This window comes from Phoenix dactylifera, chromosome 8 (genome assembly GCF_051530095.1).
Source record: "Phoenix dactylifera cultivar Ajwa chromosome 8, Ajwa_hap1_PhDact_Kaust_v1.1, whole genome shotgun sequence".
Taxonomy (NCBI): Eukaryota; Viridiplantae; Streptophyta; class Magnoliopsida; order Arecales; family Arecaceae; genus Phoenix; species Phoenix dactylifera.
Window position 1 is genome coordinate 23883634 of NC_143197.1, and position 21291 is coordinate 23904924.

At 37.1% G+C, this 21291-nt stretch overlaps 1 protein-coding gene across 6 annotated transcripts in view; it reads left to right on the forward strand.

The window, feature by feature from the left end:
- Window positions 1-21291, forward strand: part of SMC5 (structural maintenance of chromosomes 5) — a 40701-nt gene that overhangs the window by 19062 nt on the left and 348 nt on the right. For 2 of the 6 annotated variants that reach the window (XM_039124681.3, XM_039124682.3), the window contains 20 exons: window positions 1774-1895; window positions 1976-2120; window positions 2217-2282; window positions 5350-5478; window positions 5579-5677; window positions 5808-5973; window positions 6060-6205; window positions 6303-6366; window positions 6458-6582; window positions 6760-6837; window positions 9086-9158; window positions 11925-12028; window positions 13094-13210; window positions 13281-13358; window positions 13442-13541; window positions 13620-13674; window positions 20632-20680; window positions 20760-20847; window positions 20924-20996; window positions 21101-21204. In XM_039124681.3, coding sequence (XP_038980609.3) covers window positions 1774-1895; window positions 1976-2120; window positions 2217-2282; window positions 5350-5478; window positions 5579-5677; window positions 5808-5973; window positions 6060-6205; window positions 6303-6366; window positions 6458-6582; window positions 6760-6837; window positions 9086-9158; window positions 11925-12028; window positions 13094-13210; window positions 13281-13358; window positions 13442-13541; window positions 13620-13674; window positions 20632-20680; window positions 20760-20847; window positions 20924-20996; window positions 21101-21204 — 1981 coding nt within the window. Of the gene's footprint in view, window positions 1-1773; window positions 1896-1975; window positions 2121-2216; window positions 2283-5349; window positions 5479-5578; window positions 5678-5807; window positions 5974-6059; window positions 6206-6302; window positions 6367-6457; window positions 6583-6759; window positions 6838-9085; window positions 9159-11924; window positions 12029-13093; window positions 13211-13280; window positions 13359-13441; window positions 13542-13619; window positions 14529-20631; window positions 20681-20759; window positions 20848-20923; window positions 20997-21100; window positions 21206-21291 lie in introns of those variants that run through there. The other 4 variants (XR_015968177.2, XR_015968175.2, XR_015968176.2 and 1 more) reach the window with 4 other exon arrangements.

Below are 21291 nucleotides of genomic sequence, written 5' to 3' on the forward strand. Positions count from 1 at the left end.
TTAGCATTATCTTTAATATTTAACATAAATATATGAAGGCAGTTAATCATTCATTGCACAACAAGGACTATGTTGTCCGATTTATAATAAACTCTGTTCCTAATTGGTCTTCCCTGAGAAAAGAGGATCATTATGTAGTTGGGTTGAAGAAAAGGGACTAATCCATCAAAATCACTTGGCTGGTGATTTTCATCCATGATCCATTAAATCTAAATCTTTAATTGCAGGGTGTCAAAGCTATTTATGATCCCTATAGAAGCATCATTGTATGAGGCTAGATTGCATATCCATGTGGACCTGAATCTGGAACAATTTCAAGTTGGTGAATGTGAGGCTGGACAGTGATGCTTGCTTATCAAACTCTGACAAAATAGTTGAGTTTGATTGTGATGCATCATGCGTTGATCTTGAGAATGGCCTGAGTTATGAAAACACACTTGAGATATTTTTTACGAGAAAATGAACTAAGTTTGACTAATACATTCTAGGCATGCCATTGTTCTACCACTAGTCAGGTGTTAAAACATTAGTCTCGCTATATAATGTGATTGTTCATTATTCATTCTTTGACACACTAAATATATAAACTGAACTAAACTGGACTCGTGGCCTTCTGAGTTGCTTACCTTGCACAGGTTTATTTTAACCTTGAAGAATGTAGTATTTGATATTAGTAATTGCTGATGCATTTAGTAGATGAGTTGACATGCTATCTTGAATGTCAAGCCGTTATCAGAGGAGTTTTCTTTTCTTTTGGCATTTTCTGTTCTTTTCTTTTTTTTTTAAAAAGCTAATCTTTCTCATGGTGATAATTGCGCAAAGCATTTAAACAAGATTATTAATTTCTAACTTTGCAAATTATGAGTAAGTTTCAAAGCATGTAGTGTTGATGTGCAATATACCAAAAGAAACTCAAGCTTCTAAGATCTGTTGATATTGTCTTAGGTTTGTAACCTTGCTTACATTTATTAGATTTTACATGTTCGCTGAAATTAACAGATTTTGATGTCTATGTATGTTAGAATTTTATTCCAATATGAATGTGTTTATGTGGTGTATAAGTTTTTCACCGAATGAAATAAATTATAATTTTAACTTGGCATCTGATCTTTTTTCTCTAATTTGTATTATTTTGCTAATTTTCTATTCTAGCTTCTCGTTTTGTTGTCTTTACAATTTTTACCAGATTTTAGTAATTTGTAAATCAATATGTGTAATGCATCCAAGGGTTCCAAACAGAATATATATCTAAATTTTGTATGATATACTTTCTAAATTATTATTTTTATTTTAATTATAGTTTCTTTAAAAATATTGTTTGAACTCTGAAATTGAAAATGCTGAAACACCATAAGGGCGCGAAGCCAAAACTCCATTCGCCCTAGATGAAATAGAAATCAAAGCTGAGTTGTTGAACCTTTAGATGAAAGCAACCTGAAAGATTGAAATAGATTGTCTGGATCTTATTTATTAGCTAACTAAATTGCATATATGAATAAAAGGTTAGAACTTCCTCAGATCCATCTGAAATAATACAACAATACTTCTAGTGTATTTTATTCTGGAAAGTAAATTGTTAGTATTACATAATGAAGAACATGCAACAAGCAAACATGTATAAATAATTCCATAGAGTGAGTTATAATACATAATAGATTGCAAATGTAACTTTTATATCAAAATAGTTATTGTAACGATATTTCCATATATAGATCTTGAGTCTTATCCCTGCTATCAACTATTATCTTTTTTAAATATTCATGATTTTATTAGGAGAGACTACGATCTCAAATATCGGAGCTACAATGTGATGTGCATGAAATGACATCTCAGAGGAAAGAAAAGGAACAACTCTTAGTTCAGAAGAAGTTGACCTTGAGGCAGTTTGTTGATAGGTACCATTTTTTTTTTTTGGTGAGATTTTATTGCAAAAATGCCTTTTGGTAACTTACTTTTGACTGATTGCACACTATAGGTTGAAGGAGATGGAAAATAAGAACAACAAACTTCTTCAAGCACTACGAAATTCTGGTGCAGATAAAATCTTTGAAGCTTATAAGTGGATACAAGAACATCGTAGTGAGTTAAGCAAAGAAGTATATGGTCCTGTTCTTCTTGAGGCATGTACTTGACTTTTAGTGTTGCCTTTCCAAATTTGGCATTTTTTTCCGTGAGATGTGTCAGACAGTTTAATTATTTGGTGGCTATATTTGCAGGTAAATATTCAAAATCAGAGTCATGCAACCTATTTGGAAAACCATGTGCCAAACTATATATGGAAGGTAAAATATTTTCCTGTTTATGTATTTCTGGGTACAGCAGCATTCTTATGCTGCATTGTTCATGCCAGTCCTAAAAGCAAAATGGCTACGATCTCTTAACTCTTTTATCTGTCAGATGCAGATGAAGTTTCAATATCCTTTTATACTGATACTGAGGACAAAAAGCTTCATGTTTATCTGTATATTAAACAAATAATGTCTCAGTTTCATCTTTCATGTATCATTTAGATGTTTGCATGCTTCTGAGGTTTGAGTGTTCAAATCCCAACAAGATGGTTGCTGTTTTCAAGTCTACTTAAAATCCTTTAGTATCCTTCATTTGCTTGCGCAAGGACCACAAACAAATGGCTGCTGCAGCTGCTGAAAATTGAAATTTTAGCCAAGAACAGATAGACAAATCTTCTTCCACTTTTCGATCAGTAAATCAAATTACGCTAAAATTTGACAGTCAAAAGTACTGGGTATTGCTTTAAACTATTTTGAGCTCTTACCATAGGGTTAATTATGATGTTAGTAGGACAAACAAATAGTAAGTATCGAGATTTTAAATACCAGTACAATACCCCATACCATATTTTGATTGGAATGGTATAGTACTGGTATCGTACTAGTACTGATGGTATGTACCATAACTGATAGCTTCAAAAAAAATGAAAAGCCATCAATACTGACTAGTATGGTTGGTAAAGTATTACTGGTAGGCATTGGTATAGACTCCAATACACATTGGTATAAACTCCAATACATATTGGTGTAGACCGGTACGGCTAGCATGTCTGGATATGGCAAGTTTCAGCGTCCTGGCACCTGGTACTGGTTTTGCATCAGAATGGTACATAACCAATCGTGTCAACCCATTCTAGTTGTTTTGAAACCATGATAAGCATTTAGGGACGAAAGTGGATCAGATAATATCCATTTGAATCTATTTTCGTATTTGAAACTATCCGGATATGAATAAAAATTTGAGCATTCGACGAATATCCGTATTTGTATCCATATCCATCAAAAAAAACTGAATATGGATATGGATAGACAACTATCCAATCCAAATCCAAATATCCGATTCCATTTGTAACCCTATTTAATTTTATATAGTACTCATGAATTTTTAATGAAAATAAATGACCATATTAACATGCTGTTAATTTGATCTATTATCCACTTTGTAACATCTTTGATTCTGTGGTCATAAAGTTTAATTATCCGATTTATATCCGTATTTATATTCATACTTTCGTTATCCGATTTGTATCCGTATCTATTTAAAATAAATAAGATTATAAATTTTTGCATCCGACTAACATCCGCATCCGTATTTGTATTCATCAAAGTAGGTTCGGCGGAATCGTTACCGGGCATCATACCGGTTATTCGGCAGCACGAGTTGGTATGGGCCCACGCCGTGTAGTGCCGGGTCTGTACCGACGCAGTAGAAGAGGCGGGGAAGAGGGAGAGGGAGAGGGAGAGGGGGAGAGAGAGAGAGAAGGGGGAGGCCGAGGGAGGGCGGTGGAGAGCCAACGGATGGTTGGGGAGCCGCCGAGCAGAGGTGGAGGCCGGAGAGCCGTCGCGCGGAGGAGGCGGAGGCCGGAGAGCTGCATGGAACTGTCCCTCCTCTGCGCGGCAGCTCTTTGGCCTTTGCCGGCCGGCCTCAACCTTTCTCTCCCTCTACCTCTCTCTTCCACTCTCTTTTCCTCTTTTTCCTTCTTCTTCCCCTCTGACACCAGTTTTGTTCTCGTCGCATGAGCTGTCCCGTTCTGTGGCCGGTACGGCTCGGGACAACCCGAACCGGGCGGTTGGGAACAGTTCTACCGACCTTGTGCCAAACAAAACAAATATGGATATGGATATACTAGTATATGATCTGATTTCAGCCTTATAAGCATTGTTTCTTAATTCTTAAAATGTCTCCATTCAAAAGTGATCATCTGATTTCTTTTATAGTTCATGATCATGTCCTAGCATTTTTTGTTCACAAGTGCATACCTTGTCGTATGCAGATGCAGTACTATTGGCAACTGAAGGATAATCACCTAGTTATATGAAATGTAAATACTTTATATGCGCATAGACTTTGAAATTTATTTTTATCTAGATAAAAGGGGCTTTCAGCTGGCATAAGAAAGCTACTTAAAAAGAAAAGATTGATTGAGATCTTTTTTTAGCATGCATGCTCCTAGCTGCTAATAGGTCTGTACACAGGCCTTGCTTTTACTATGACTACATCAAGATCAATGGGCACTTATATGCCATGGTTGAATTGCTCCCAATATAAAGTTCAGATTCAAGTCTATTGTCCAAATTTTCATTATCATTGTTTTTTATTTTCTAGTGCTTCTGCACTGCCTGTGTTTCTTTTATTTTTCTCCTTGTACTACACTCTCCCATCAAAATTGGACCTCATGCCTTTAGTCAGTAGAAACCTGTTGCCTCTCAATTCCTCCTGCATTCATGTTTGTTTCAGATACTGTTTCCTTTTTTCACTCATGAAGGAATTTATTTCATCTCTTTCAGATTTAATGGGGTGCTTGAAGCTTGTAAACCATTCAATGAGCTGAGGTGAATATGTGGTGAATTGGAGAAATATAAGTTTAGAAGTGTGTTAACATTGGACTAGGCATGCAAACTACACCTATCTTGATGAATCCTAAGGACTTGAAAAAAGTGTATAAGCCTCTGCAACAGAGGCATAAGGAAGCCCAGGTGTGAATGTGGCTTGGGTTTATGTTGAAGAGTAGGAAGGGCGTTAAGTAAATCATTTTTAAAAGTTGGCGGCTTGACATTGTTAATTGATATCTCCTTTGGTAAAAATAAATACAAAGAAAGATTTATAAAGCTAACCTCATAATATTCATGCCATGATTTGTTGATTATGTTGTTTAGGAATACCTAATTATTTATTCTCATTTTTTGTTTGGACTTTGCTTGATTTTGAAACTTTTTGTTATCAAGATCAAACTGTCTTTTAAGCATGGCCTTATCAAATTTAGTTTATGGTGCTTCACAATTTTTTTGGAACATTTAAATCTGTTACTAGCTGATAAAACACATTTTGTTTTAATTGCAGTCCTTCATTACTCAGGATTCTACTGACAGAGATTTCTTGGTGAGAAATCTAAAGTCGTATGATGTTCCCATTCTAAACTATGTAGGAGACAGAGACACTAATAGAGTGCCATTCCAACTTTCTCATGAGGTGATCAACATTGAGTGACCTAGCTAATGATTAATGATTACAGACATTTATGGGTTTTTAATATAATTTTTGCTATATAAATATTTTCTTTGTTGGGCAGATGCGTGAGCTTGGTATCTACTCCCGGCTTGATCAAGTTTTTGATGCTCCAGTTGCTGTTAAAAATGTCTTGATTAGCCAAGCTGCCTTAGAACATTCTGTAAGTTTATTCTGCTATTCCATCTTCTCATTTTGTCTTTTAATTTCTGATCTCGAACCTTCTGATTAAGCTATTTCTCTTTTTAATATTCTCATGCACTTGTTCCTTCTCTAATTATTTTATTATTTAGTACATTGGCTCCCGCGAAACTGATCAAAGGGCAGATGAAGTGTCACATTTAGGTATATTAGATCTCTGGACTCCAGAAAGTCATTATCGATGGTCCATTTCAAGATATGGTGGCCACATGTCAGCAAGTGTTGACCCAGTGCATCCATCCCGCCTTTTTTTGTGCAGTATGTTTCCGAAGTTCTGTGGTATTAGAATTCTATCCTATGCATATTTCACCCATCTGTTTTGCTGATCATTGTGATTGCTACAGGTGTGGATGCTGGTGAAGTAGAAAGGCTGAGGTCTAGAAAGATGGAACTGGAAGGTACAATTGCAGAAATGGAGGAAAACCTAAAAGGGCTTCATAGGAAACAGAGACAATTGGAAGATGAAGAATCTAAGTTCCGTAAGCAGCTTGTATGTTGTTCGAATATCAATAATAATCTAGGGAAGTTATTCCTGAATGATAATTTAGTGAAGTTTTGATCGAATTTCTCTTGCCATTTTTTCTCAGGATGCAATTGTTTCAACTGCAACTCAGGAGAAGCGGAGGCGTCAGGAAATGAAAAACCGTGTTGGTATGTGCTGAACTGATTCCCTAACACCTATCTGCTTCTGCACATCTCTTCTTTTTCTAAGTTGTATGTAAATTTTTTGCCTCTTGGACAGATCAAAGGAGAAGGAAACTTGACTCGTTGGATAATGAGGATGATTTGGAGTCAAATACAGAAAAGCTTATTGACCAAGTTGTCCAATTGAATGAGCAACGCTTCCAAATGGCAAGTAAAATTAAGGTCAGGTTGCATCTATATGCAGATTTCTGCTTCTTGTTGACCTGCAACTGCACGTGCATGTAATCTATGTCTGCAGCTTTTTGTAGAACTATAAATTAAATAGTCATTTACAACATTTTAAATGTATTTGTTTCTTCAACTCATCGTCTGCTCAAAGTGGTAGTGCTTTTCCTTCAGAGTTTTCTTGTTGAAGCTGTTGCTCTCAGATGGAGCTTTGCAGAAAAGCATATGTCTTCTATCGAGCTTGATGCAAAGGTATACATTTTCAAAAATAGTTAAAAGTTGTGGATCTAATGATCATTTTGTGATGTTCTTGTTGCCTTTTTTGGGTGCAAGTGATGTACTGTCAAACTCATAATACATAACTACTTGCAGAAACTTTGGCATTGAGATAAGAAAGTTATTTTGCAAAAGATCTGGTCACAAAGGAAACACATTTCTTTCTCCATATCTTCTATGATTTCATATTTTTATATGTCTGCAAGTTCAGCCTCCATCATGGTGCCAATTGTAGCTATCACTTCCAAGATTGTTTAGTATTGTTGCCCATAATTGCAGGTTACCAGCAGGTATAGGACATGCCATGCCATGCTGCTCTGGCATGCTTGCATGCTATGCCGAATCAAAAGTAAAGAATTTAAAATTCCCTTTCGAAATAAAAGTATTAGAAAAAATGTTTAATTGGTATCATGCTAACTTCTTTCAGTGCTTGGTGCACAGAATCACTCAGCCGACACATGAAAAAATGATCACATTAGAATGGTTGGAACAAATGTCCACCAATATTATTTCATATATTTAAGAAATATTTTAATTTGCATTCTTGTTGACAATGCATTGTAAACAACTAGGTATGTAGCCTCTAATCTGTTTGTAGACTTAAGAATCCTGATTTTAATATTACTCAAGAGTCCTGATTTAATAGAGTTTTAGAAAGGAATAAGTGGTGTACATTTCTATAATATTATTTCTTGTGTTAGCTGAATTTTGCTTTCTTGTATGTAATGGACATACTGATGTGCCCAAGGATGAATAAACAACCATTTTATTGCAAGACCTCCGAACATTCAAAGACAGCAGGTTGTCCAAACTGCTGGTACTCAACATTGGAAGCCGAGCCTATAAAGATGCATGGGTTGCAGAATAGCGGCAAGCACTGTCTTTTGTCGACTCCAGTGCCCTTATTCGCTACCAAAAGTGTCAGGGAAGTGCTAGTGCCTAGTGGCAACAGTAGTGCCCACTAATCGGGAGTATTAATACCAGGTTGAACACTGAAGTAGGGTTTTCGAAAATGCTGTGAGACAAGCTTCTTCTTTAACCTTTAACCAAAAAACATTTTCTCTGTTTTCTCATTAAATATCAAGTTGTAGAGGAACAACCAGTCATGTAGCATTGATCTGTTTGTTCCACACTAGTTGTTCCATAGCTATTAATTGGCCTGGGAAATTATGCATTATCTTTCTTGATGCATACAATAATGTTCCAATATAATAAAATTTATCAGATCTTAAAATCCGATACATACTTTGGCATTTAAATGCTGGAACTGTGACCCAATGCCAAAATCTTGAACTTGAGCTAATTTTGGGAAATCAACTTTTTATTCTTGAGAAAATTGTTTTTTTTGAGTATTTTTATTGAACTCAAATGGGGGAAGGCTTGTTTCTTATTTACATGCAATGCTATTTTTTTGATTTGTAAATGAAAATAGAAAGAAGAATAGAACAATTACTCAAATGATATTCATGCAAATTTGCCCAAAAAAATTCATGCAGATAAGTCTGTCCTTAGTAGCAGTCTACCTGACTGCCTGTCTTTATTAGCTTCTTGCTGGGTCTGAAGACTGATTAATCAATGTAGTACTCATACCTTCTCTATGATTGATTTTGGAAACAGCCAAAGCCTAGTGTTTGTGCCTCCTAATAATGACGCAAAATAAGGTGAAAGATAACCTCACGTGGGTCTCTTGGTATGCTTCATATGCACCACTTAATGAGCCTCTAAGTTGTGTCCTTTTGGATGCGTTCTTCTAGTTCTTTCTCGAGACATGAGGCGAGACAAGCTGCAGTAGACCTTTTAAGCTTTGTACATATAGTAAGAAAAAAGTCCTTATAGGCCCTGCATGTTCTCCTTGTGTGCTTCTTTAAACTTACAACATTCATCTAGCTGATCAAAAAAAGATGTTTCCGCTATCTCCCTTATGATGCAGTTTAAGGAATTTATGCTTTTGAAGTCTTTGAAAGATTTTTGTTTTTTTTATAAAATCATGATATGATATACCGTACCGGACGGTACCAGGCGTATCGTATCGGCACTGATGGGGTACCGATACTCGGTGCGCCAGGCGTACCGCATACCATACTGTACCAACACTATGATAGTGTGGCACTGGTACAGGGTCTAGTACCGGTGCGGCGAATCTTGCATAGAATAGTCAATTATATGTCATCAACAATTTGTAATTAACTTTTTTCTTACTGCATCTTATTTGATCATGCTTTAGATTAGGGAAATGGAAGTGGATCTCAAGCAAAATGAGAAGTTTGCTCTCCAAGCAGCCACACACTTCGCCAATTGTGAGTTAATTTTGACACCTCATAAAGCACTCTCTTTTATAACTTTTTTTGGTATGTTGTTGTTGAATAATATCTCTAAGTTCAATGATCAAACATGTTTTTCTAATTTGCCTCCAAATAGATGGCAGTTTACCTATATCGATGACTCTTGGAAGAAGGGATGAGTTCAATTTGTATAGGTGATATACATTCACAAGGACTATACTGTTGCAAACTGCATGATTTTCCACTACCCAACGGCTGTCAAGGATTATTTTCAAAGATCTTCATGGTCTTATAGCCTGTTAACTCTCAAATGTGTCTGAAGCAGATTAGAGAGCATGGTTTGTTGAATAGATGGTGCTGATGCAAATGAAGTTGACTATCATGCATGTATTACTTAATTAACAGGAACCCTTTGATCATAGACTTATAGCTGTTGTGGATGGTCACATGGCACCTGGCCAACTGCCTGGGTGATAGATAGGGCTTAGGATGCCTAGGCAAGCCTTTCCCGGATCTTCATGCATATGAAAATGCAAAAGTGTATATGATATTCTAAATGTGCACATAAATGTAAAACATACGTATGCGCACGCACTAGCACATAAAGACTTATATACCGTGCATATTATTACATGAATATACATGCGCAAGTATATATATGTGTGTATACATATATAAGTAGGTATGCATGCCTATGTACATATATATGCACTAACTACATAGTATTATTTCATATTTTTCCTTTTATAAATGCAACATCAATGCTTATAATGGAGTGACATAAATTAGATAAGTTCCCAATGCGAAAATCATATTTTATAAATAAAATAAGAAATAATTTAAGCTGAAGTATCAAAAATGACTATAAAAGGTTTTTCATTTAAAATCTTAGATCCAAAGCTCTGGCCCATATGCTATAGAAAGATGGATGACTAAATAAGATTGGCAATTTCTACAACTTCAGCTAAGGTAACAATGATATAGGTTATGTCTTCTACGATGTTTTATTTATATCTTTAATTAGAATATATTTTTCGAGTGTATCTAATTGTTTGTCATATATGTCTCAAGGTTTCCTAAAATGTTAAGTTATTGAAATAGAAAAAAACAGCTTAATATATGGAGGAGTTTAATTGAAGAACGATCAAGTGACTTTCTACCAAGTCCGCCATCTAGGAAACCACCTAGGCTGTTGGCTCAGTAAATCATCTAGGGTCAGCTGGGCTATGTGACAGCTGTAGCTGTGATGCATTAATTTATCTTGGTCCTACTAAATGTCAGATATGTTTTACTCTTCTTTGAAAGAAGAGACCAAAATACCTAGAAGATTTCCTAATTTGATCGTGAATCTTTTTCCCCCTTGATTGATGAACAATTAAACAAGAGAATGACCACTTGGAATCCCTTAGAATTAATATCTGTTTACCATTGATAGAAAAGAGAACTGTCTTATAACATGAAAGCCAAATTTATGCAAATCTGTTGTATTGTTGGAATCAGAATCAAGATGCAATAACTTATTTGAGCATTGTTTATTGTGAAAGGATGTCCTTTTTTACTGAAACACCAATAACAAGACTTATTCATAAGGTTCCAAGCACGACTTGAAATGCCTGAATGGGATGGTGCAACCGATGCCGTACTGTTTTGGCATGAAACAGGCATTAGTAGGGGTTCTAAGATGCCAACACAGCTGTACCAGTTCATACCAGCTGTATTAGTCTGTGCCGGTCTATACCGGCTGTGCTGTGTACTGACTGTACCCGTTGGTAATAATGGTTTTTTTAATTTTTTAAAAGCTGTTAGTTTGATACATACCTTTGGTACCAGTATCATATCTATACCATGGTCTGCCGTACCGGTCGGTATGGGCCGGTACATACCAGTACTGGACCCTACCGATATGTTACAGCTACATATTTCGGTACCGAACCGTACCGGTCCATACCGACTAGTACCGATGTGTACCGGCCCGTACCGACCGGTACCGACCCATACCGAGTCGGTACCGGCCCGTACCGAACCGGTACCGGCCTGAACCGACCAGTCCGTACCGGCTCCAAATTTTTTTTTTTGGTTTTTAGCCCCATCGGTACAATACCGGTTCGGCTTTGTTTGGTTCGGCACCGTACCGGTACCGATGCCCACCGGTACGTCAGTGCAGTCGGTACTGCGTACCTTGATCTATACCATACCATTTTGATGGAAAAACGATAAACAGTTCCGTATTGGTATTTAAAACCTTGGTTCCAAGCTGAAGATACCTGGTTTCAACCACTTTTAGAAAGTGATCAACCAGATAACGAATGGCCGAAAATTGAAAGTTAAGACCATCCTACTTCTGTTTAATTGTAAAGAGCTTCTACAGAACCAATCATTAAAGAGCTATGCCTTTTTTCCTTAAGAAGTAACTTTACTTATATTTTAATTTATTTATTTCAAAATTATGAAACTATAGTGTTTTTGACAACTTATTTTTAGGCTTACCACTTTCAAAATAAGCTAGCTAATTGCATTTACTCTTTTCTTGTTTGTCAAAATTGTGTTCACTTTGATCTCCATGACATGCCATGATTGCTTTGTTCCATCATATTCTTCACATGGCATCTCCATTCCATGCTAAAGAGTGCAATTAGATTAAGAAAGTTATATCTTTCATTGTTTGATTTATTTTAGTGTCTTAATAAACTTATTCTGATGCATATGTGATTAATATTTTTGCCTTTGCAAAAATTATATGACTTAATGGAAGATTGACTTCTATCATTCTTACTGTGACAGGTGAAAGAGAAACTGAGAAGGGTAAGCAACAGCTCCTAGCAGCAAAACATCATGCAGAATCAATTGCCATAATCACTGAAGATCTTGCAAAAGAATTTGTCGAGGTTTGTTTTTGAAGGGTTATAAAATTTCTATTGATAAGATTTTCAAATTTATGCCTGAAAGTTGCAACTTTTTTTTCCAAATACTTCCAAAATCATCAAAAATAAAACAACAAATAAATAAAAGTTGACAGTTAAATTACTTGCTTAGTCACTTTTGTGCCTAACTGTTGGATCATCTCTTGATGAGGTTGCCTTTGCAAAAACTCTGATAAATAGATCTTGATAAAACAACTTCAAGGAGATTTTGTTGCAATGCCTCTGCATGCTGTGTTTATCCTTGGCAGTTATATTTCTTCACTCAATCTGGCTATTCATTTGTCTTCAAAAACTGATTATTAAACAATGTTTTAAAAGGCTTATCGTAAGCTAGCCACAGCTCTCGCCTTGGGGGAAGGCACTTAGTACATATTCTAAGGTTCATTTCATCTGTCAGTTTACATGACAAAAAACCTATGCATAACAAAATATTTGTGTGAGTAGCCTTATATCTCCAATGCGTATGATAGAATGCATGATATTGTGCCTTGATTAGAATTGTAATAAAGCTATGAGTTGTTAATTCCTCATGATACATTGGTGCTGTTCGGTGGTCTTTGATTTCCTTTTTCTTTTTTGTTTTTGAGAATTAGAGTGGCAAATTTGCCATCACTTGTGATTGAACCTGATACCTCTTCAAAAGAGGAGAGGGTGACAACCAGCAAAACCATGTTCTGTTGGCAGATGGTCACTGATTTCAACCTTTGGCGGACGCATATCGAAACATTCTGAGACTGAACCACCAGTGACTATCTTAATCTTTTGATATGTTCTCTTAAATAATTATGCATTTGTGGAATATGAATTGCTAAATCCTCTCTATGGAGTTCGGCATGGTGCATAGGTCTGAACACATGTTATTCTTGAAGATTTGTTCTGTCAAAACGAATACACAAAATGTATATCTGATGCTCTGAGGCTTTTTCTTTGCCTCATTGGTGGTCATACAAGCTTTTTTTCAACCTAAATGTAATTTCTCTCATGAAACTATTTTTTGGTGACTTAATCCTGCTTGTGCTACATTTTCAGATGCCTGATACAATAGAGGAACTAGAAGCTGCGATTCAAGATGCCATATCTGAAGCAAATTCCATTTTATTTCTTAATCAGAACATTCTTCAAGAGTATGAAAGTCGTCAGTGCAAGGTAAATCCAAACAATATTTTTATTGCAATTCGAGGATGCTATCTTAAGCAATGCCATCTCTGTCCCACAGGTAGATGCACTAGCAGCTAAACTCGAAGAAGATAATAGAGAATTTAAGGGATGTTTATCTGAAATTGAAACCTTAAAGGTGTGAATTTTTTTTTAGATAAGAAAAGAATATGCCCAAGGGGCTTCCTTTCTGAATTTGTTCTAATTACGAGTATCATGTAGGAGAATTGGCTTCCAATGCTGCGAAATCTTGTTGCCAAGATAAATGAGACATTCAGTCGTAACTTTCAAGAGATGGCTGTTGCTGGAGAAGTTTCACTTGGTATTAGTTTATTATCTTCTGGATGGATTGTGTTTCTTAAGAAAATCAGATCTAATTCATGTTCTGTTTTGGTCATAGATGAGCACGGAATGGAGTTTGATAAATACGGAATACTTATAAAAGTAAAGTTCAGGTTTGCTTTCGGCCTAAGGAAGTTACTCTATAAAGCATATTTATTGACAAATATTTAATCACTTACATCTTATCTTGCAAGAATTATATCTCTACCTTTGGTGATTGCTTCTGAAGTAACCCTTATGATGCAAGACTACAGAAATTGTCATTGTAGCCCTGTAGATGAAACTGAAAATGGAATTGCTTCATCCTGTATGGTGACTAGCATAAGAGGATTGGTTAACCGTTACCATTAGAATTTTGAGCTATAGAATTCTGAAATATTATAAAATATATTTGGACTTCAGCTGCTTTTCTAAAATGGGAAATCTTAGGAGCAAATAACATGCTTATATCTACTCTTTACTGGGCAATTAAATGAAAATGTTTATAATGATGCATACTAATCAGGTTCAGCACGTATTCTCATCCTCATTTCCATTTGCTTTCTTTGTTGTGTTTGTCCTGTTTGATCCATATGATAGGCATCAGTTTATATCTGTGTAAATTTTGCAGAAAGCTTCTGCATTTTCTCTTACTGCATAAAACACCTATAAATTTCAATTCCAGAATATGATATTCTTTTTGAGAGAGGAAGGGAAACCCATCTGCCAGAATATGATCCATTCATTTTAGAGATTTCGTGCAGATATTTCTTACCATGACATCCTACAATTCAGGAATCTAACTTGAACTCTATTTCATCTGGTATTATTAAAAAAGAAATCGTTAGTACCTTTTTGTGCTTTTGAAATAATCAAACTGTTCTGTTAAATCGTACTTAAAGTTTCCAATATTTCTTCACTTTTCAGCAAATCCATCTTTCCCTGCTATGTGTGACAATCCAGACAATGTCGTCACCCTTGTCCCCATGTAAGTTGGAAGTATGCATGTTGATGGGTTTTCTTAAGAAGTAAGATTTAAGAGTTGCAATAGTAAAATCTAGACATTATTGGAGATTTTGGTTCTTTATTATGGCTCCATTTGACATTAGTTTTGGAGGTCCAAAAAGTGTTTCTTGGATGGCCAAAATCTGTTTTGGATGATTTTGAGGTTTGGTAAATACTTTGAAACGGCTTTATATTTGCTCCCAAAACTAAAAAAAGTCTACTAAGGAAAGCTCCAATTTAGATCTTTTTGGTATAAAAAAAGCTCTACATCAGATGTGTTACTGAGCCGTTTTCATTTTAAAAAACATTCCGCATACAAAAATACCATGATAATTTGCTATAATATGGTATAATATAATATATATATAATGTATTATAGTGTAACATTGTACAATGTTATGTTAAGATATTATTATATTACAGTAATATAATATTATTATATAACTATAATAAGTTCATATAATATAATATAATATAATATATTACAATTTATTATATTGTTATAATATCATATGATAATATTATTGTAACATATTATAATATAATATAATAATAATTGTCATATTAGCTTATGTTGATATTATGTGAAAATATTTTTATAGTTTATTATATTGTTATTTTTATAATTTGTGAAAGTTTGATAGCATGTGCACATTACAAGTAAAAACATGCAAATAATTTTTTTCCATATTTTATATATTTATTTTTGAAAATTATTTTTTGAGAATTAATTTCAGAAATAAATAATAGAGGAGGAAATGGTTGTAGAGTAACTTGGACCCTACATTCTATAAGAAAAACAATCTGCACAAAGACATTTTGATCGAATTAATTTTGGGTGTAGTTTTTGAGTTAGCTACAAAACCTCCAAATCCAGACCTCCAAAGTCCAGAGATTTGAGCTTATATTCATACTCTAGAGCATGAATCCAAGTATTGCATCATGTTTCCATGAAATTTTGGATGGAATTTCCTTTAAATTTTGCAATTATTTCTGGATTTTATGTCGTATTCTTCAAAAAAATTTAGAAAAAGAGGGAAAAAGCATCTTACCTTGAGTTCTTTAATTTAGAGGGCTCAAAATCTTTGATTTGAGGTAAAAAACACCTAGATCCTGAGCCTTACTCCTTTCTTTCTCACCCTCACTGCTGTAGAAGCCTAGAAAGAGGGAATTATAAGGGGTCCCGAGCAGTAATACTCAGTCCTTCCCATTAACTGGGTCATTTAGAGGTGAAATTGAGGCCGAATTGACTGAACAGCTCGTGCGGTTTGGTCAGTTTGGAGTGCGGTTCGCATGGCACCACCCAGAACCAAGTCTCACGCAACCAAGAACCCCTTGGTTCAATACGAACTGAGTAGTTTTGGTTTGGTTTGTGCAGTTCTTGAATCCTTGTGTAGGATAAACTAAGGTCCACTCCCTGGATTGATTGTCATTTTGCATTCAATCCCTGCTGTAAATTTTATACCAGGTCCTTTGTTTTGATGACGATTTCATGTTTTCTCCCTGCCTATGCATGTGTAGGAAAAACAAGATAGCCGTGTCAGAAACAGACATACCTTTGTTCAAAAATTGGCCAAACTGTGTGCAAAGGACTAAGCATAAAATGACTCACTGTGAAAGGGCTAATTATCAGCAGTCAAAAAAAAGATCTGTTAAGTCTCCCAACTATTTAATGGCTAATTCAAGGATTAAAAACAAACCAACAAAGAGAGAATTCCTAAGCCATTAATCTGAGCTTGGTTTCTTCAACATTTAAGATGAAAACAAATAAAAGAGAAAATGGAGATTTGTTCACAGAAAGCAGCATCATCTTGTAAAATCTACTAATGATGGAGAATGCTGATGGTTGAAAATACTTGAAAAGTCAGCAAGATAATGGAGAGGATAATGGTCAATTGCCTGCAGATGTAGCAGCCGGTCATCAATGTGAGTTTTACAGTCTTTCTGAACTGATGATTAGGCTCAAAACTAGAAGAAATTCAAACATCTACTTGGGAATTTATTGCCTGAAACTGTTTGGATTCTCACTGGATTAATTTATATGGTTGCTAAGTTCATAGTAGGGGTTGGTCTTTTTTTTTTGAATCTCAAACCTAAACTCTAAAGAAAAAACTAATGAGTCACACACTAAGCATAGCAATTATACTAAATGGTCAATCAAAGTCTTGGGATAATTGGAATTGATATAGCCCGAAGAACTGATTTTTTTTTTAAATTTTCAACATTCCTATTTATTGCAATGAAGAATAAAACTATTACTATATTTTTTTTTTCTTTTTCTACTTCTTCCAAGCGCAGGATAACCCCAAGGGGTTGTGGGTTTTTTTTACCAATTGGGGCTCTTCCTTCACCGCCCCCATGGGGATGGTCTATAGGGTTCATAACTACTCTTACTACAGGATGTTTACCTAGCTGACATTTAGATCTAGCTCTACCGAAACTTTTTTGGTTCACCCCAATATTATCCACTTGTCTGACTGTTGCTAAGCATTTTTTGGATATCAAACGGACCTCCCCATATGGTAATCTTAATGTGGCCGATTTTCCCTCAGATCCGCAAGAGAGTACTTGAGTTCTCCTAATAAATAAAAAGTGTATCATGCCTGAATTTAATTGGAGTTCGCGGTGGTGGAGGAACCAAATTGAAAAATAAGAGGGGTTCTAGTTGTAAGATATCTAATGAAACCATAGCTGAAATTGAGATCTTAGTTGTTTGTTGCCAGGGATGCGAGATGTGTATAGCATAGAAAGGGAAACAAAATGGAATGGGGGTAAAAAATCCTAGAAAATTCTCGTATTATATAAGGAAGTAACTTATCAGCTGAGAAATGATAAATTCATTCCAAATAGTGTTTGCCATTATCCACAATAAGATGACGACTCAGGGGACCTATATGTAAAAATATTTATATCTGTTTTGTTTCCTAAAAATCTCAATATTCCTTTTGTTTTCATCATTTTGATCAAATTGGAGGATTTATTTACTATGTGGAAGAAAATTGCCAACTCTTGTTTTTATTCAAATCTATCTTGTTATGCTTCACATGCATATATAACGTAAAAATCAAATGCATACATGATGTAACTTGGTATTTGGGTTATTTTGTTTATTGTTTCCAATGCATTTTGACATTTAGTTTAAAGTTGGAAATTGTGGGGATGTTCTCCACTAGTGTTAGTTAAATTACCTAAAATAAGGAAGTTGAATTTTTGTTGGTTTTTATTAGGAAGGCAAAAATTATTTTGTCATTCAAGTCCTATTTCAAGTACATTTATGTCGCATAAGTCTTAGTAGTTGATAGGATGGATTACAATGTCTTAGATGTCTTAGGTTCTTATTTTAGATTCATTTAGATCTCCTTAGGCCTAGCTTGAGACTTTAGTTATGATGATGAGCCTTGGCACAATGATAAGTTTGCTCCATTGTGACTTTGTGAGGCTGTACATCTTACCCCTCTAGATGCTGCAATATTGAGAGCCTCGTGCAGAGGGCCGCCCTTTTTGAACATTCTATGCATTTTTCATGACTTTCTTGAATAAGAAATCTTCTGTTGAATAAGAAATCTTTCAAGCTACCTTGCATGAGTTAGTGTAAGTTTTGTGTCATAATCAGTCTTTAACATAATAACTATCCATGTCAGGGATACCCAAAATAGAGTAGGCTGCTATAAGATCATTTCTAGAGAGATCCACAGTCATAAAGCATATAGTTCAAGCCTTAAAGAAGAGTTGCTAGGTTGTAGCCAATGTCATTGATCCACATTGACTAATCAGAGAGGTGCCGCATGGATTTATTAGTTTGGGCCGGTCCTCCCAATAGCTTAAGCTTTTGGGCCGTGAGTCTGTGACAAATGGTGTTAGAGCTAGGCCGTTCTATGTCCCAATCCTTTTTAGTCATGTGGGCCCCTCATGAGAGATACCAGGGTCGAGGAGGACCCGGTAGGGTCGAGTTTCTCGAGTAGGAGCCAACCGTGACGAGGTTGGGTGGGAGAGATTTCCATGGACCCACATTGACTAATCAAAGGGGTGCCACATGGGTTTATTAGCCTGGGCTGGTTCTCCTCCCAACAGCTTAAGCTTTTGGGTTGAGTTTGTGTCACCGAGTTGACCTAGCAGGTTGCTTCTGTGGTACTGTTTGTTGATAGATTTTCATTTATGTTAGCTTATATATTAAAGAGAACCATGTGAAGTTTCACTATGGTTTTTCAGCTAGAACTACTGTTGTTTCTTGGTACTAGAGATGGGCACTGGGCCGGGCCGCCCACGGCCCGGCACGGCACGGCACGAAGCGGGCCGTGCCAGGTACTAGAGATGGGCACTGGGCCGGGCCGCCCACGGCCCGGCACGGCACGGCACGAAGCGGGCCGTGCCTGGCACGGCCCGCCAGCTACAGTGCCGGGCCGTGCTGGGCTAGAGGGTCCTGGCCAGCGGGCCGTGCCTGGCACGGCCCGCTTCGGGCCTGGGCCGGCACGGCCCGGTCTAGGCCCGCGGGCCAAGCACGGCACGGCCCGCGGGCCAGCACGGCACAGCCCATAAGGGCCTGGGCCGGGCTGGCACGCGGGCCTGGCACGGTCCGGGCCTGGGCCCGGCTCGGCCCGATAAAAATTAATGCTTCATAAATTTTTTTAATAAATTAATAAATATTGAACACTAAGAATTTATGATTTATGAATATAAAGCCACCTTAATGGTGGGGGGTTTGGCATAGACCCCTACCAGTTTATTAATTTAAATCAAAATGGTACATGAAGGGAGGTTTGGACCTTGGTCTGACCTCTAGAATACAATAAGAAACTAAGAAAGGGCCGAGGTTTGGACCTTGGTCTGACCTCCAGAATACAATAAAAATGTACAATTATAAAAAATTAAGAAATCTTACTAATCATCAGTGATTCAGTGAATCAGTATTCACTCTTCAGTCTTCAGTCTTCAGTAGTGTTTGTATCATCATCATCAGAGGATGTTGTATTATGTCCACCTTTATCTTGAAGTCTTGCCTCAGCATCCAGCCAATCCTTGAAGCAGAGAAGCATCTCCACCGTTTCGCCCGTCATCCTACTTCTCTTTTCGTCAAGAACACGCCGACCTGCACTAAAAGCGGATTCCGATGCTACCGTGGACATCGGCACAGCTAAAATATCGCGTGCAATTGCAGACATAACAGGATATTGATTTCTAACACTCTTCCACCAGGACATCGGCACAGCTATTTTCCTCCCCCCTCTCCAGACGGGCCGTGCCTGGCACGGCCCGTCTGGAGCCGTTACGGGCCGTGCCTGGCACGGCCCGTCTGGAGCCGTTACGGGCCGTGCCAGGCACGGCCCGTTTGGAGACGTTGCGGGCCGTGCCTGGCACGGCCCGTTTGCGCCCGTTACGGGCCGTGCCTGGCACGGCCCGTGGCGTGTCGTGCCCGGCCCGGCCCACCAATAGAGGGGCCTGGGGCCGGGCCGGGCTGGCCTTCCGTGCTGGGCGGGCCGTGCCAGGCACGGCCCGTTTAGTCTTTGGGCCCGGGGGGCCTGGGCCGGGCCGGCCCGGCACGGCCCGTTGCCCACCTCTACTTGGTACTTCAGTTGCCATTCTATGCAGCTTAAGTGAAAATTCTAATATCCAAGCCGAGTGAATCCCATACGTTTAAATGGCTTGAAACTTCAATTTCGCAATGCCGATCTTGACCGTCTGCAATAGTTCAAATCATCATAAAAACAATTTTTTAAGTAATTGCACTTTGAGTCTTAAAAGTTGGTAGAAATGCATTTCATTCTTGAGGCAACGGATATGTAGGGGCATCTATATCTTGGTATACATAGCTCTCCAAACATGCAATTGAAGATTCATTCTTCTTCGTTGTCATGACGATCACATTTTCTGTCATAGAAGATGCTTCTTGGCTCATTAATCTTTTTCTTTTTTCGGGGGGGGGGGGGGGGGGTGGGATACAAGTTGCATTTTATTCCCAGCTTTGTGTTTGCATTTGGTTGTAAATGTTTCGTTCAGTCTTCCTGGTCTGTCTGATCTAAACCTTATGTTGGCAGTTATTTTATATGTTGTAATTATTCCTACCAGTTAGTGGGTGCTCTTTTTGACAGGCAAACAGGACAACTTCAAGTGCTGAGTGCCCACCACCAATCTGGAGGGGTATCTGTCAAAGCTTAAGCTGTTCTTGCTATGACATGTTGTGACAACAAACTTATATATTGAATTTTAATTTTCTTAGGAACGTTCGGTTTCAACAATTCTATATCTAGTTTCTCTTCAAGATCTCACAAACTGCCCGTTCCGTGTTGTAGATGAGATAAATCAAGGTATGTTCCACTGCACTATGTTCACATTTCCCCCTTTTTTTGTTGACCTTTATTTGTTTGACCTCACAAAACACAGGGATGGACCCTATCAACGAAAGGAAAATGTTCCAACAACTTGTGAGAGCAGCAAGCCAGCCAAATACACCTCAGTAAGAAATACATATTAGTACTTGGACTATCTTATCTTTGATTACTTTTCATGAAACACTTAACAATAATTTCTACTGCCATATGCCAAATCTGATGTCTGCAGATGTTTCCTGCTGACACCGAAGTTGCTACCTGATCTAGAGTATAGTGATGCTTGTAGCATTCTGAATATAATGAACGGTCCGTGGATTGAGAAACCTGCCAAAGGTAATATGCAGGGGAGATTCAAGTTCTTATTCTGTTCCTTTTGGTTGACCTATAATTCCCAGTGTCTAAACTTATAATGACGATTGA